This window comes from Pelophylax lessonae, assembly GCF_965119305.1.
Source record: "Pelophylax lessonae genome assembly, chromosome: 9".
Classification (NCBI taxonomy): domain Eukaryota; kingdom Metazoa; phylum Chordata; class Amphibia; order Anura; family Ranidae; genus Pelophylax; species Pelophylax lessonae.
The window spans coordinates 108,461,854-108,480,266 of NC_138776.1; the positions used below are offsets into that span (position 1 = coordinate 108,461,854).

General features: G+C 42.8%; 1 protein-coding gene across 2 annotated transcripts in view; it reads left to right on the forward strand.

Moving 5' to 3' along the window:
* JMJD1C (jumonji domain containing 1C) overlaps positions 1-18,413 on the forward strand; it is a 490,497-nt gene that overhangs the window by 295,631 nt on the left and 176,453 nt on the right. For both annotated transcript variants that reach the window (XM_082267995.1, XM_082267996.1), the window contains one exon: positions 16,247-16,360. In XM_082267995.1, coding sequence (XP_082124121.1) covers positions 16,247-16,360 — 114 coding nt within the window. The remainder of the gene's footprint in view (positions 1-16,246; positions 16,361-18,413) is intronic.

Genomic DNA, 18,413 nt, shown 5'->3' on the forward strand with positions numbered 1-18,413 from the left:
AAAAAGTGATCTAGCATCTAGTACAGTGTTCTATCTTAAAAGCAAACAACAATTGTTTGCACTCGCTACAGCAGATGTCCCCAACCCCTGAGCCACGCATCGTTGCGTGCCTTGTTTGCAGTCGTGCTGCACCGAAGGGAGAGCAGAGAGATTACATCATTGCCTGCCCTGCATCACCTCTGTTGAGTCTGCCTTCTCCCTGCCCTGCATCACCTCTGTTGAGTCTGCCTTCTCACATCTCATAGGATGTGACTCGCTGCATCTGGTGACAGGCCGCAACAGTGACATGCTGCATCTGGTGGCAGGCTAGTGACACGCTGCATCTGGTGGCAGGCTTTAGGCTCGTTTCAGACGGCTGCAACATGAAAGTTGTCTGACTTATTGTGCGACTTTGAAGCAACTTCAGGGAATGCCTGGGTAACCTTTCTGTAATGTCTGATCCAAATTGAAAGTTCTGATCGACTTGGAGGCGACTTCCATTAGTCTTTGGAAACAAATCCGATAGAAGTTGTTTTGAAGTAGTACAGGGACCTTTTCTGTAGCCGGAGGGCCTTCAGTAGTGCTAATTAAGACAGCTGTCATTGACTAAACGGGAATTTAGCATGCCACGTGACTTGGGGTCTCACAAGTCGGATCCCAAGTTGTGGCAGTGTGAGCCGAGCCTAAGTGGCCCCCACACATATATATATATATATATATAAAACGATTTAACAATAGAAATAATGCACTTCAATCATTCTGACACCATATGGTCTTTTATTACAGCCTTGCGTACCCTTGCAGAGTTCTAAGCCAGAGGTTGATTATGTGCATATTACATTCAAAAGTCCGTTTGACCAACTTCAGAGTCAGCAGGGACACTTAAAGCGTAACTCCACTTTAATTGAGAAAAAAAACATTCCTCTCTGGCTGATCTATGTACATTGCAAAGATTATAACCACCTTTGTTGCAGGTCCTCCTATCTTTTGTTGTTCTGAATTCACTGTTTGTGCACCTGTGCCAAGTGTATCTAATGAGAGTTGTTTCATAATTATCAATCAGATGTGCACCTGCAGAGCACCAAAGAAGAAAATCTGCTGGGCCTGCATCCCTAGTGTGATTTCCTATTGGGAGTATCCCACCAAAAATTCCATTTTTGTTCTAGGGAATGCCTGAAATCTGACTTGTATCTTAGGCAAATGTCTAGGAAAATTGGTGAGCCAATTACACTAGCAGGAAATTATGTTTCTGGGGGGTTGTTCAGTATACATTCACACCTACAGGTAGCCATATTGCATTTACAGAAACTTACAGTGGATGCAGATTGAAAAGGAAAGGTCATTTTTAATAACATTCCATTACAGTAGGATTTGTGTCACAATTGTATACGCTGTGTTATTTTTTCCTATTTTTTTTTTTCTTATTTGCTATTTCCCCCCCCACAAAAGTGGAGTTACCCTTTAAGGAGCCAGGAAATGTCTCTCCAACAATATAAAGGGTTTAAACACATTTAGCTCCAGTTATAATTTTCTTATTTTTATCAGCTGCCTCCCTCTTGGGAGTAGTCTAGCCCTGGGTTCGACAAATTTGTTTGAAATCTAGGAGCCAGCTAAAGTTAGGAGCCAGTTTTTTTTTTTTCCACGCATGCCAAATGGCCGGCTTCTGCAGACCGGCTGCCATACACACGGGCCCAGTGGTGGCCAGTTTTTAATGAACTGGCTGATGTTGCCCGGCATTTGATCCATGTTTACTTTGCTTACTTCTTCTAAGAGATATTAAAGGAACACTCCAACCACCATAACCACTTAATAATTTGAAGTGGTCATGGTGGTAGGAGTCAGAAACACTGCACATGCTGGGACATTTACAATTATGTGCTGGGGGCAAGTTGTACCCGTAGCCAGTGACTTACTGCTGCGGGTACTGCTGGCTGGTACTCCTTGTGGGTGCTCCTAGCTGGTACTGCTGGCGGAGATCACGGAGTGGCGCAGTAGGAAGCATGCAGAGCCGATGCTTCCTGTATCTCTCCTGTCATCTCTTCTGTCACAGGCGGAGTGCATTTGATATCACTCCGCCTGTGACAGGACGGAGCCAGAACTACACAGGAAGTATAGGCTTCATTCTGTCTCAGCTGACAGACACCGTTCTTTTGCCAGACATCCCAAGTCTCCTGCAAGGCCCGGGAGTCTTCTGCATGCGAGCGCAACACTTATGGGTGTCAGGGAGCCTTAGCCCGCATGTGGGAGACTTCCGCACCTCGCAAAAGACTTGGGATGTCTGGCGCCAAGACACCTTCCGCAGTGTAATCCAGGCGCCAGGCCACTAATTCTGGTTGCCAATGTGACCTGGGGTTTTTCGAGCTCTGGTCTAGCCCTTTTGTGAGCAGTTTGATAGTATAGTGGTCACATTTGTTCTTAGGCCTCAGTGTACACTGCCATTTTCTGTCTAACTTTTGGTCATTTGTTTAGGAGTTGTCCAGAGCACCTATAGCATTAAACAGTTGAGCTGTGTGTTATAAGGCTGCTAAAAACATTGTGATTGAGTTACTAAAACTGGAAAGAGAAAACCTGGTGCCGTTCTGCATAGAAAGCAATCCGCTTCTAGGTTTTATTGTCAAAGCCTAATTAAACAAGCTGAGGTTAGAAGCAGATTGGCTACCATGCACAGCTGCCCCAGATTTTTCACACTCCAGTTTTAGTAAATCAACCCCAGTGTTAAGGTTTGGTAATCTCAGACGGATTTTGCCACTTGCCATGTAATAAGATTGGTAACGTGTGTTGTCTGCGGTTAAAGTGATACAATTTCTTCTACTTTATCTTTTGCTCCAGGTTACAAATAAATTGACAATGATAATTTGCACACATTTCGGTTGTTAGCCAAAAAAGGCCTGATTGGCTGTAAATGTTTATCAGTCAGCATACGGTAAAATCTTCCGAGTCACCCTTTTACTTTAGGACTACAATCATTGGTGTTCATATTACATAAGTGTTGACCTTTGGGTCCATAGCTAGGTAAACTTCAGATTTATGATGTGTACATTTTTATTAACATATTTAAATAATATGGAAGACACTTTCTTTGTCTTCAATTACTGAACCTCTCTTTTTGACTCAAGAAAATTCTTATTACACTGTAAAAACATTTTTAAGATTTCTACAATTCTTGTACTTGTCATCAGCCATTATAATAGAGGTAATGAAAGGACATTTTCCTGCACAAAGGAAGTAAAGCAAGTTTTTCTGGTATTTTAAAACGTAACCTTATGGTTTCTGTGTGTGTTTACGTATTTTGTTTTACAGTAGGAATAAGTTGTGGGCAAGGGATTGTCGTCATTTTTATGGTTTAAGATCTTTCTACTTTATTGGAAAGCTGACAAGACATTCAAAGACATAGATTAAGTAATTAGACATTCTTCTTTGCTCGTGATCACTTGCTTTTCCTATACATTGCTTGTAGTTCCTTTTTAATGTGGAACAGCTGTGCAAATCTGTATAACTTGTATATATCCCTTCAGTCTTCCTTTGGCAGACTAATTAACCACATGACCTTTGGGAAGTTACCCAGTGTCCCAATAACAAGACTTGGCAAGAAAGCGATATTGTGAAACTGCATTCACAGGATAATCATCAACTTTTGTTCACTTATGGAAGCTGCTATTAGGTGTATACAAGTTTGTTTTTGTTTTCCTGAGGGAGGATTTGTGGCAAAACCCTTTTGTAGGTAGAGTGAGGAACAGTTTAGAATTTCCCTTTTACTTCTTGTTGTGTTACCTGCACACTAAAATGAGAAATTCACTTTAGTGGGCTCATGGACTAAACTAATGGGGTTCCTAATAATTTCCCACGTTATCCAAAGCTACAAAAAACGTCTGGCTTGAGTTCCACCTTAAAGAGGAATTCCGGGCACAAAAACATTTTTTCAATGAACATACCCCCGGGACAGTCAGGGCTAGTACATTCCACAATGGCTAGCCTCTGATCTGTACTGGTTCGCACTTACCTGCAAGAAGAAATACTCACTTATAAAATTTCTTCCACAGCGTTGCCATCTCTGTTGTGGGCAGCTGAAGCCAGCGCGATCCTCTTCTGCGTCCTCTTCCGCGTCGTCTTCTCCCAGAATGCGCCTTCACCGGCCCCTCTCGTCACTTCCGGCGCAGCGCCGCATTCCTACACAGCTTCTGGGCATGCCCAGAAGCTGTTTAGCAGGGAATGCGGCGTCGCACCGGAAGTGACGAGCAGGGCTGGTGCAGGCGCATTGATTCCTGGGAGCGATGACGTTCAGCTCCTAGGAATCATTGCAAGCCGGAAGAGACGGCGCGGGCCGCGACCGCAGAGGGAGGAAGTGACGAAAGGTGAGTATTTCTTTCTACAATTACAAGGTAAGTAAAAAAAAAAATAATCCCAACTATCCAATTCCTTTTCAGGTGAAGCAAAGCAAGCGGATGGGCACAAAATCGATTAGGTCGATTTTGTGCCCGGAACTCCGCTTTAAGCAGCTTTTAGTCCATAGCAATTTTTGTTTTTGTGCCTAGTGTAGAGTTAAGCCAGTGCTGCAGCTCATGGCATGCATACCTACATGCTTCCTAGATAGGAGTGTGAATGTTACCATGTGCAAGTATTTGGTTGAGATAGAAGTTGGCTGTAGTAGTGATTTGACTTGCTTTGATAGGCAGCGGTGCCATCTAGGTAGCTTAAAGATGGATTGTTGCAGATGATGCCTAAATCAGGAATGTTGTATGTGGTTAACGGGGTGGCTGTGGTCACTTATGTTTCTGTGGTCTCCACCTTTTTCAGCTTATGAGCCATTTTATATATTATCTGGTGGTAAACTTGCTGTGACATATTGTCATGTAATGATGGGTATACTAGCTTCTGTAATCTCATTAAATTTGTTGTCTTGTTGGCCATCAATTTCCGTTCCCTCTAACTCCCCAGATGTTTTTTGAACTTCATGCCCTGTAATTCTAGATTTCCACTGAACTACATCTGTTATTGAGAAATAGTCCTATGTGTGTTTTATTTGCCTAAGGAGAATTAGTCGTCTTGTCCTTGTGATGACTGTGAGAGAATTTACCTGGCTTCCCATAACTAGTTCTGCAGCTTGGTCATGGCCTTTTGCAACCATTTCTAACCAAGCTGCTTGTGACTTCTACCAGCTGTCATTTTATTGCCCCCTTATGTCTTCAGTTGCAGCTTGCTTGGAAAATATTACATAAAGATGTGTTCTGTGCAATTTTGAAAACTTTTGTATAGACACAGTTCCTTTTTTTATACAAAGAACAATTTGACCTACAGTAGCTCTTCTATTGGATCCGGCTACACAGATCAGCCTTTGCTCTCAACGTGCATCTGTGAGCTTTGGCCGCTCATGACCCGTCCCCAGTTTTCCTTCCTTGGACCACTTTGGTCGGTCCTGACCAATGTAGATGAGAAACCTCCCACAAGAGCTGCAGTTTTGGAGATGCTCTGACCCAGTCATCTAGCATTCTAGTTTGGCTCTTGTAAACGTCACTCAAATTCATATGTTTGGCCAGGTTTTCTGTTTTTAACATCTCAGTTTCAGGGGCAACATGTTTCATTTCTGCTTCATATATCCTACCAACTTTCAGATACCATTTTAACAAGATAATGCAAGTTCTTCACTTTACCTGTGAGCAGTCAAGATTTATCTTTCCTTTATCGACTGACACAGCACTCCATAAATCATAACTACTGGGTTATTTTGCCTCCTCCAGGAGTAGGACTAGGCAGAACAAAAAACACCTGAATACGCCCATGAGCTGACCTCAGCTGGTATATAACCCCTCTCTCTGCTCTAGGTAATCGGTTTTAATCTGTCTAGTCAGGAGTAAGGACCTAGGCTCCCGGTTGGGATCTCTGGTCCTAGCAATTTTTTCTCCTTCCTTACATCTTTTTTTTTTTTTTTCTCTTGGGAGATCTACAATCAGCTGCTGGGCTGAATAATCCTGTTCCAGTGGTCCCCCCAGCCCAGCCAGTGAGCGCGTGCAGACCGCAGCTACGCGCTAGGTCGGCCACAACCTAGCCTGACGGACAGGGGCTGGCCGGCGAGTTTAAGGTCTCGCAGGGTCACACACTACCAGGCGTGGGTCTGAGTTGCAGCGGTTCCTTGGCTGACAGCTCCCCTACCTCGGTGGCGAGGATTCTGTCTGGAGCGTTACCTGCACCATGGAAGGTTAACTATAGTGCCCCCGTCTCCCCTTTTGGCGGTTTTTTGGGATGGACGGGTAGCCTCCGGGGATGGTTGAACCTGCCTGAAGGTTCCCTCCTCCCATCCCTAAATCCCTTAGTAAGCTGTGCTTCCCCGTCTCCCCAGGCCCAGATGAGGGCACATCTTTGCTGGTTTCTGGCATTGTGAACCTCCTTCATGAGTGTCAAGGGGATCCACGTAATGATATTTTGTTGTAGCCAGAAAGGGGGACAAAGCTTGTCATTTTCAGGTTTTTTTAGGTCCTGAGTCTCCTTGTGCGGATTTAATTCCTGTAAAGGTTCAGGTGATGTCCGAACTACCTAAGGTCCCCCCATCCCCATCCAGGGAATTGATTTACCTAGGTCTGATTCTAATTTTGACCAGGGTAGTCCTTCCTCTGGACAAACTTCAGGAACCACAGGCCGTGATTCACCAGCTGCTGTCACACAAATAGTTCTCTCTCCCATTTTGCACACAGGTTCTGGGTCTGGTGGTATCCATCTTCAAGACAGGACTGTGCAAACAGAACTACATGCAGCTCCTTTAGCAGGTTCAGCTTCACAGGAGGATACCGAGGTTTGTGATGAGATCACGGGTTCCTCTGGCAGACGCCGCTGGCGTCCAAGCACCATAAGCACCATGGTAAGGACAGTATCATCCTCGGCTCAGGCTCCTTCCGCAATTCCTGCAAGGAATCAAGGGTGAGGATCTTGCAATTAGTCTGGTGGCCATAAATGCCCCTTGTGAGCTTCCTCTCAGAGAAGACCAGTTGTCCCAAGGGCTGATCTACCATCCTGCTTTAGTCACTGGTTTTAATGGCATCCCTATTTGAAAGCCAGGTACTGAGTGATAAAGGTCTGTCTGGATCAGTGATCCCTACTATGGTGAAGACAAGGAAGTAGTCTTCTAGCAAGATATACCATTGTACATTGTACGAAAGCATACATTTCTTGGTGTGAGTCGATTGGGGCTCATCCTCGATCCTTTTCTGTGGCTCAGATCTTAACCTTTCTTCAACAGAGCGTTGATCAGAAGTTGGCCTTAAGTACCATCAAGGTCCAGGTGTCTGCCCTGGCAATCTTCTTTCAGCAATCCCTAGCCATGCACTCTTTAGTTTGTACCTTTTATTCAGGGGGTTCGACATGTGGCTCCAACTGGACGGTCTCTTTTGCCTCCATGGGATTTCAATTTAGTACTTTCGGTTCTCCAGAAACCTCCATTTGTGAATATTCGGGATATTCCCTTGCCTACGTTATCCCAGAAGGTGACTTGGTGGCTATTACCTTGGCCAGCAGGGTATCGAAATTGGCAGCGTTATCCTGTCGCAGTCCCTATTTAGTGGTCCATATGGATAAAGTGGTTCTTGGTCCCTGTTTGCAAGGCAGCCCTTCACACAATTCTTTAAGGTGGATACTTTGGCATCTGCGGATGCTTCTTTTGGCTGCAACATTTTGCAGGCTGCTGTTTGAGGGGCTGTTCCCTCTTGAGGTTTTTTTAACTTATTTTTCAGATAGGGCTCATGTGACCTGTTTAAGGCTCCTGTGTCCTGGTTAAGGGCTCTTATGTTTATCCTTGGGTTTTTCTTCCCCCATCCCTCATTTTTCTTTTGGCATTGCTTTTGGACGTCCCAGTAGTTATTTATGGAGCGCTTTGTCCGTCAATGAACAAAAGAGAAAATGGGATTTTTGTACTTGCCGACAGACGCAGCACCCACCCCTCTGTGGAGTTCTGATGCTTGTAATACTGCTTGCTACTAAACTAATTACCTAGAGCAGAGGAGGGGGGTTATATACCAAGCTTAGGACAGCCCATGGGCATAGCCAGGTGCTTTTTGTTCTGCCTAGTCCTACTCCTGGAGGAGGCAATATAACCCAGTAGTTAAGATTTGTGGAGCGATGTGTCCGTTGAACTCAGAGAAATGGATTTTACGATAAGTACAAAAATCCCATTATTATGGCTGATTTGGTATAATATGTCTTTTTTTCCCGTGTAGTATAGACATCTGTCCCTGTTTTAGGCTTTGTCCTTGCGCAAGTGTTGTCATTCATTTTGCTTGGTTAAGGGAAAATACACCATTCTTATTGGGAGCCATTCCTACGAATGCAATGTGTTGTATATCTTAGATGTGCTGACCTGCAGTTTCCTACTAAAGCCCCCAATTCATAGAAACACTTCTATAAATACCTGGTGAGATTTGAAGGCTGACCTGTGACTTAATTTTGCCCCCCCCTTAACTTTTATAGGGAGCAATGCCAACTATATAAAGAGTGTCAGAAAGGGGCTTCTAAGCCTTTGATATGTCAGTATCTGCATCAAATGGAACCATGGGCTTCCCCAGCCCTACCTTTATGATCATGTTTGAAGTCCATGCTGATACCATTAGCTGCCTGTATTTTGTTCATGTTTCTGTTGAATTGAATTGTATTGTAATTGTACTGTCTGCCCTCATGATGTAAAGTTCTGCGCAAATTGTTGGCGCAATATAAACCCTGTATAATAATGTTTCTATTTTTACCACTTGTGAAAACAGGTTTACTTTAAGGATAGCTATCTGAATTCATTGATATTCTCTTTTCACACAATTGCATCATGTCCACAGTCTGTAGTACCTTCCTTTTGTGTATTTCCACTGGCTGTGAAACATGCTCAGCCTGGTGAACAAGTCCAGCCAGTCTGCGTGATCACCGATCTGTTACTGTTTATTGTGAATGAAGTGTGCTATGAACACGGATTTGTGATTATCCTTTGTATATATTTTGCAACACCGAGCAATTGGATAAATTTATACCAACACATTTCCTTTCCTTGTTAGGGCATCAGATCCTGCCAGGTCTAATTAAATCAAAAGGTAATAAAAGTGCGGTGAATTAAAGCTGGACATAGATATTTCAAATCTCTGCTGGTTTAGCAGGGACTGTCCGAGATTTGAAACTTGTATTGGCAGGCTGATTATACCCAAGTTTATCAATTGTTTAACTTGGGTCCAACCAGCCTGGCAGGTAAGTGAGAAGTAAATCGCACCATCGATGGCCGATTTTATTCCCTCAGTGCAAATTTTCTTTCATAAAATGATCAGTTGTCCATCTTGGTGGAAAATGTAACATTTAAAAGTGGATTCAAAGCCCTGCAATCCCAAGTATATTTTTACTGAGAAGCCTGTCGCTATCCTGAATAATTCATACTGAATGAAAAGACTAAACACAAATTTTTGAGTTGAAAAGGTATCTGGTCAGTAGATGTAGGGATAGGCTGTTAAATGTAATTGTAGACTTTTTTTTTTTTCACCCCCTCCTAAATGCGGAGCTTGGCTTTGGCCTTTGTGCCTGCCATGTCACCCTGTTGATCTGAGTGTGCAGTGTTGTGAAGTCTGACAGTTCAGGAACTGTTAGGGCTCATCCATACCTGAATGATGAAACTCCATGAGTTCTGGATCTGTTCTGGTCATTAATCCAGTTTGTGGTTGTATGTAGTACTTTGTGACCACGCATGTCCTGCCTTAGGACACTTTCAATGTGCGGTAACCTTTTTGACCTGCAGCTTTCATTGTTCACACTGAGCTGTCAAATTTCTCTTGACCTCTGACCTTATGGCATTCCAGCTATCTCCTCTTTGCACTAACTTAAGCTCAATGGCTGTTTTTTGTTTTTTTTGTTTGCCTTTTGCCCTGGCAGAATTGGGGTCCAAGCACAGATGGGGGCAGTTGCTGTAAATATAGATTTTGCCATCTAATGCCTGTGGGCAAACAGTCAGATACATCTTCGCTTCAAATGCTCTGTTGCAAAAAAAATTCTTTGGAGAACATCAAGAAAACAGTGTCTGAAAACTGAACCCATTTTGGGCCAGCCTATTCCTGTTCTTGTCCTTAGTAGTCCTTATCTATTTTCCTTGTTTCAGGTCAGTATGTTTGTGCAGTTTCCAAACAAATGGCTTATCAATCAGCCCTTGGCCCTGTTCCTGGGAGCCATTTTCCTGTGTAGCTAAACAAACAGTCTCTGACAACACATGACAGTTGTTACATTATTGTTAATATATAGAACAAATCTGCCTAGAATTAAAGCGGAGTTCCACCCAGTGAACTTTTTTTTTTTTTTTTATAAAAATACCCTCGGGACAGTCAGGGCTAGTGCATTCCACAATGGCTAGCCTCTGATCTGTCCCGGGTTGCACTTACCTTTTAGAAGAAATACTTACCTTGAAAATGTATTCTCCAGCGCTGCCATCTCAGGTGTGGGCAGCTTGAAACCAGCGCAATCCTCTTCTGTGTCCTCTTCGGTCTTGTTCGGTCCCACGATGCACTGCACCGGCCCCGCCGTCACTTCCGGTGCCGCAGTGTCATCCCTGCACAGCTTCTGGGCATGCCAAGAAGCTGTTTTGCAAGATATGACTGCGCCTGCACCGGAACTGACGTCGGGGTCGGTGCAGGCGCATTGATTCCCGGGAGCGATGACGTTCAGCTCCCAGGAATCATTGCGTGCCAGGAAGTGACGACTTGCCGCGGCCGCCGAGGGGAGGAAGAAGGAAGTTAGGTGAGTATATTTTCTTCTAAACGAGGTAAGTAAAAAAAAAAAAATTGCGATTATCCATTTGTTTTTCAGGGGACCCGGAGCGAGAAGATGGAGGTAAGTATAATTTTAGGGTGGAACGCCACTTTAAGATGTACAGACAAAGCTATGTTTTGCATGCAAAGGTAAGGACGTCAGAGATTTATAACCGTTGGGTATGTTTTATAGCTGAGCTTGGCGTAGGGATCTTTAGTAATGTCATCCAAAAAGAATTACGCTGTGCTTGCCATCAATAAGGGCAAATGCGGCCGAGTTGGTGATATAGTTGTTGGCAAACTGCGATCATAAAGGGATACAAAAATAAGTTAACCACATAATGTGATGATGTGTGTACTCGGCTTTTTATTTTTGGGTTGTTTGCTGTTGAAGTGTCTGCACGCAGTTACTCCGGTTTTCCTCTGCCCTCCTGGGAAAAGAGAGGCTTTTGAAATAATTACATCATCAATCTGAATACACAAATGATTCTGGTCAGCTGTGGCTCTTCTTTGTCTTATCTGTCACATGCTCATTAGAAGTTTTGTTTTATGGTGAGCTCCTGTTGCTTGCTGTCAGCAGTGGGTTGACCTAAACTTTGTCAACAGGACCCAGATTTCTATGTTATCTCAGACAGTACAGCTTGAGCGAAAGACAATATACCAAAAAGCACATTGGGCTCAGATTAGACATTAAACTCCTGCATTACATCTGGCATAATATTGAACACCTCCCTTGTAAGCAGAAATCGTGTATGTATGCATTCCTCCTGAGTTCAGAGGACCTCCCTGGTTAAAAAGTACCATGTAGAATTGCGCTTCAGGAGATCAACCTGTCCACAGTTGATGGATTGAGCGCTCTATGCACTGTGTAATGACATAAAGGTAATTGGATATAAAATAGGAAAGTAATTAAATATAGGTCTTTGTTTTTATAATAATTTGAAAAGACAGCATAACAACCTGTTGTCTGATTTTAATGCTAATGTACAGATTTAAATGAGGAGTCCACCCAGATCAGTGGGTATTTTTTTGTTTGTCAATTTTAGAGTAAATCCAGATGATTTTTGAGGACCCAGTGGCTATATCAGTCCCCTGGACTAGGTCTATGGAACAATGACTAACTGTAATTTTGGTGAAATTGACAACTGACACTGTGAGATGGATTTTGTTGGTACAAGACTTTAGAGAACAGATGCTGGCAGTTATGGTTGTTATTGGGGGAAGTTATAGTTGTACGCCCCTACCTTACTATGGTACATATACCCTGCTGATGTTTTTTTGTGATAGTTGATTGGCTGGGTTAAAATTTTCCAGGTCAATAGTTTGATTTTCCCTGAGAGAGCCTGGCACACTGATGTGTTCTGATCACTCCGAGCCCATAGACCAGACTCTCACTAACGACCAGGACCCGGGACCCCCGGTTCCCGGTCACCTGAATGGCTGTCATAGTGATCCGTCACTGTGTAGCCCATCCACGTGTTTTCTTTTTCTTCTGAATGGGGACCAAGGGGCATTGTATCTTTTTCTCCTTGCAGGAGAGAAAGCTGTAAATAAAAATGTAAAATAGTAATAAAATAGCTAGCTCAAAGTTGGATCTAGGTCAGGTCCAAGGTCAGTCATAGGTTAGGGTCAGCATATTTTAGGTAGATTTTAGAAAAAATCTTCCCATTAGGATGTGTGTATACCATTTCCAAACAGTAGCTGATGGGCATTTAAAGGGTTTAGCGAAAGCTGTTTAAAGCTTGCTGACAGTTACATTAAAACTTGGCTGTTACAAACTATAACAAGATGAAGCCCATGTGAAACAGGCCTTAAAGTTGTTGTAAACCTCAGACATGTAATATGAACAAAGCATATCCCTCTATAGTGTGTACTTGCCTCAGTTAGGAGCACTATGTGCCATTTCTGTCTGCTGCCCCGTACCTCTACTATCAGCATGAATCACTTCTGACAAGTTTTCCTGACACCAAAAGAAAAATGGTGACGGGAGAGAGCTTCAGCCTCAGCTCTGTTCCTGTGTGCTGTGTAAAGAGGGTGTGTTCCTTCCCTCCAATCAGCTGTCTGGGCTCTTCTCACTGAGCTCTGCAGAGTGTAACTTCAACTCTCCACCCCCTTTTTTCTGACCGCTTCTGGACTTTGAATTGCTGTAGAGAGAGCTGCAGATAAACCTACAACTTACATAGGAGGATTTGACACCTGACGACAGTCACTTCAAGAGGTATATGTACGGGTTAACAACCTCTTTAAGAAGTATCGCCATGCCTCTTGGCCTTTGTATGTAGATGAAGGATAATTATTCCCAGGTTTGAGCATACTATCTGTATAACATAACACTGTGGTTTAGAAAGTTAAAAGATAATTACCAGTTGGGAAATCCTGGCTAAGAACACACACCTTTTTATATCCTGCTATGGGGAAACCACAGTCACACCCATATAGCTGCAGAAAATACAACAATGCTTCTGTTAGTGAAGTGTCACATTCCTCCTGACCTGCTGTCAGCACACAAGGTAAAACATTGCTCAATACATCTATTTCTTCTGGACTAGTATTACAGTGTGGTGCAAAGAGCAGCCATGATGGGCAAAGTGCTATAATCCATCTGGTGGGTTGAAGAAAAAGCAGTCAGAGAAATCTGATTGAGTTCATTGTCGGGGTTTTAATGCATGCTTTATTTCTTCCAAAGCTGTACTGATGTCAGCTGGGCTGTGTAGGGGTTAAACTTTGAGCAGTGCTTCTAAAGGAAAGAATAGCTCATTATCACATGCAGACATTTTTCTAAATGGCAAGCTTGATCAGATGGCCAGATGTTTTACTGCCTGTCCTTTAGTGAGCAACCAGTATGTTTTCTGCTGTCATTTCCCCATATTGCACTGTGAGAATCTGGTTGCTAGAAGCAGCAATTATTTATTTTTATTTTTTTTGTAAGATCATACACAGCATCATCCTGCAAAGTACTTCTTTGTAAATATTCCCTTAAATGTCCATCTATGTTGAGTATTTTTGCAGGGGTACCCATACACTCCCAGATTACCTATGTGGGCTTCTCCCCAGCTTGGCCAAGGAATTGTGGTCAGCATGCTGTACCAGAATCATGCGATTTTCTGATTAGAGCTTGTAATCACTCTCTAGTTACCCCTTCCAAAGCCTGCGCAAGTCCAACCGCCATCTGATCTCTGTGGCCAACGTTCGTCAAACTGAAATCTATCTTGCTGTTTTATCAGATCTCAGGATATGCAGTACATTTTGTGAAACGTTGAACTTCTCCCTTGAGGCAAAGCACCCTTATGTCCATTGCCTCTTGCCTTTTCACATGGAGCTAAGGCTTGATATGTGATCCTTGGCATTGAGCCTTTGAAGCTGCACACGCTGAAGTGTACATTTCAGCCAGAAACCCACTAAGATCCAAGGATAAAACGCTGTTCTTACTGTACTTGCCTATGGGATCAGATGATGCACCTTCAGACCTTTGTTGTTGATCATGCAGGGCCTCTGTAATAAAGAGGCCACGATGACACTTTAACTGCTGACTTTGTGTTATTCCTAACCCTGGCTTCCTGCTATGTAATAAAGTTGTGGACTCCGTATAACACACCGTGTTAAAGGTGTTCCTTCTCTGGTAATGTATTCAAATATCAGGGCAGTGGAAGTTTGTGCACAATACCAGTAAATACATATTCGCCAGCACACCAAGGATCTTGCAAAAGCAGTCCAAAACTTTCATTCAAGTTACGATCACATCAAAAAATAGTGCAACGCTTCGGAGCCGCACAGGACCCCTTCGTCAGGCATGTGATGATTCATGTATTTACTTGTAACTAATCCAGTTGCCAACTGGTCATCGCTTCAGCACCCAACATACACGAGCCTACAAACCAGGAAGGTGTGCGATAGGAATATGAACTATATGTGCACAATACCAGGCTCTCCTTTGAATTAAATACATGGTCTCTGTTTTCTACATAGAAACTAAAAAAAGAAAAACCCTTTCTGAACCTTAATGCCTTGAAAGAACATTTTTCAATATGGTGGTGTTTTCGAGTTCAGAAAATACTACATTGTGAAGAACTTGTATAACTGATGAGTCACCTGTCTAAACTGTTTTTTTCTTTTTTCATTTGCTACCCCTGTACTGGTATCCTGTATAACCGACTGTGACAGTTTTGCTAAACGTGCAATAGATTTATCAGTTTGTGTGTTGGTTGTACTTCTCCCCTTAGAAGAAACTTGTATTGAGATGAATTTTTAGACCCTGCTGCCCATTACTAAACCCTATGACTTCAGTATATTGACCCACTGATTGCATTCTGGGTCAGCATTTGAAAATCAGGACAGTTTGCATTTTTCAAGAGGTAGTCTACAATGGTAGCCTGCATATTTGTGTCTGTAGAGGTGTCTTTTAAAAGCTGGCTATAATACATGGCTCATCCCTGTTGGCACCTTCAGAGCTCATTCACACTAGCGACACTTATGAGGCAACTTGTATCGCCCCCAGGTCGCTTGACATAACAAAAGCAATGTTAATCAATGAGTGCCGTCTTAACTTGTCCCATATACTTCAATGGGAGTCGCCTCTTTATCTTAATTGAAGCGACTTGTTATCAGACTTTCCTTAAAAATGGTATTGAACAAGAAAAAAAGAGCATTTTTCTTATTTTTATTAAAACATGAATGTCTTCTGTCCACCTGGCCGTTTTTCTTGCAGGCATTTATCGGGCATTTTTGGAGGCAGGCATGACTTTTTTTGGATTTAGTGTCTGGGGGGGTCTAAAAAGTGTCCCTGTGAAGTTTCAGCTCTGTAGCATGTCCAGAACCCACACTGCTGTATTAATAATTATAAGAAAAATGCTTTTTTTTTCTGGTTCTGGACATGCTATAGAGATGAAACTTCACAGGGACACTTTTTGGCACCCTAGACACTAAATCCAAAAAGTCATGCCTGCCTCCAGAGACACCAAAAAAATGCCCGATAAATGCCTGCAACAAAAAATGCAAGGTGCAGAGAAGCCGCCACACTGCTGTATTAATAATTATAAGAAAAATTATATTTTTTTTGGGTTCTGGACATGCTACAGAGCTGAAACTTCACAGGTACACTTTTTAGACCCCCCAGATACTAAAGACATGCCTGCCTCCAAAGACGCCCAAAAAATGCCAGCAAAAAAAAAAGGAAAGGGAAATTAGGTCACAACACACCATATTCTGATTGGCCAAATACAAAGTCCTACAAAGTCGTCTTGCGTCAAGGCGCGCTAGAAGTTGCCCCTTATGAGGCGACTTTAGTGGTCGCGGCAGTGTGAACCGGCTCTGACTGAAGTCAGTTGTCAAAATCCTAAGAGCCAGTTGGGAATGGTCAGCCGAACACTGAGTGCATCCAATCATATGCTGTCACTTTTCCATTATTCAAGCAGCGGCAGATGCTTCCAGACAGTATGACTTGTATGGCGATAGATGAGTAGTAACCATATATTTGAAATTACTGGTAAAGAAAACTAAATTTCTTCTGTCTTTTTGTTTTTCAGGCTTTCAAGCCCCTGGTTGGAAAAGGTGCATACAACTCAATTACTGCAATAGAACTTTTAGTGGAGAGACATCTGGAGTTTGCAACCGAAGATAGTGCCTTTCAGCCCTATCAGGTAAACAATCTGGATGAAGGAAAATGTATTCTATTCTCATGGCATGGCTGCCTCCTATGAGGTTTGATGTAGTATTATTAGATGTGTTGGCTCGGGGAACCTCTCGGGTGATAAGCTTGTTTATGGTGCAGATTCTAAAAGGAAAGTAGGAGAAACATATGATTTATGGTCTACAAGCTGTTTAAGGCTTTCTGCTTTCTAGGGGATGGGTGGCAGATAAGAACTAGTCATTTATCACCCTGTGACAGATGGATGAGATTAGCAGCAGGATTAAGTTTGTCCCAGAAACTTTGCTACAGCTCTTGGTGTGCCTAGTCTTTGTTCATCATTATTAAAGGACCAGCAAACTTAAAGTCCAAGTCTTGTTTACCTAAAAGAGCTGTTAATCCCATTCATAAGTATGCAAGTTAAAGTTCCCATGTCTGAAAGAAGTTGATATACTTGGCATTGCATGTGTACTTGATATGCGAGCAGCCTTTTTGTTATGTAGGCAAATGCAGCCTCTTGTTCATGCAATTGGCCATTTTAGGCAAAAGAAGGCTGAGCATTATATGTCTGCAGTGTCTATGAATACATTTAATGACGAACCGTACAGAAATGTCGTTCACCTGCAGCAGAAACTTCAGTTTCCATCAATAATAGGTTCCAGACAGTTATAATCTTTCCATTTTCCCTGGGTTTGCTAATTCTGGTTAGTTTCTGTAGTTTGAGGGTACCAATTGTCCACCCTTTAGTTGCTTCCAACATTGTCTATAGATACCTTTTTTAAATCAACATGCAGTGACAATTCTATGCAGAGAAGCAATTTATCAGATATTTTGTTTTGATAATTATCAAAAAACGCAGTCAGCATTATCAAAAAACGCAGTCAGTATTACTAAACAAATTCAGCTGAGTTTGACCATTGCTAACAATGCTGCTTCTGACATTACAGTTTTATGATAATCCACTTAGCTGTATTCACTTCTGTGCAGAGCGAATTTCAGGCATTTGAGAGTTTTTGAGCATTTATAGAAGCGTATTTACATGTGTTTTACAGCTTCAGGCATTTTTGTTTAGCCAATAGACACTAGAGGGAGGAGAGGTGGAGTGGATTGGGGATGGAGAGCTGCTGTTTAGGCAGAAAATGAGCAACAAAACGCTCACAACGCACATTTTCAGGTTTTTCCGTTGAAGTCTATGGCACCCAATCTGCCAAAAAGAAGCTCATGTACTTTTAGAGTGACAGGCGTTTTCCTTCAGGCTACAAAACACTCACGTGTGAACAGGGGCCATTGAAATGAATGAGATTTGGCTTGTTGAGCATTTTAGAGCTTCAAGCAGGAAATTGCTCAGGTGTGATCGGGGCCTTAGATATTCATTAAGCACTGAAGAGAGGCTCATTCCAGGGCAGCATTGGTACATGTGCGTCCCACTGAAATGATTGATTCTGTAGCCCCCCCCCCCCAAAGTTGGGTGGGCAGCACCATTCTAGAATGCTGTGCAGTGTTTCTGCCTATTACCAAGAAGGTGAAATCTCAGGCAGCTGGTTTCCACAGTTGACATTTGGCATAGCGTTTACTGGCCCTTTCATCCACTGACAGACCACTGGGAATTGGTTCAGTGATTTGGCAAGTTTATGTACAGTGGATTGTGAAGTTGTTTTTATTTTTGGACTGCATATCAGTTTCTGTAAAGAAAAATAAACCGGGGGTAGGCCTCATGCACTTATGAGGCCAAATAATGTAAATTGTGGGCATATTTCTGCACCCAGGATGCTAAGCTTCAGCCAGCCATTGTAATGAAAGGTTGTGCGCCATACTCGCGTAAACCCTTATCCGGGTGTAGATCTATGAATACACACAAACTGCATTCAGAGATTCACACCCCATACACATGTTTACACAAGTACAGGGAATACCCAAGATAAGCCATTCATTTATGGACATCTCTACTCTGCTGCTGTGTCTCTCAGATGCGAAAATGTGCCCACCAATTGTTGTATGGCCTTATGTGCATATGAGGCCGCCTTCTTGGGAGTTTATAAAGAGTGCAAATTTAAAATGTTGAAATA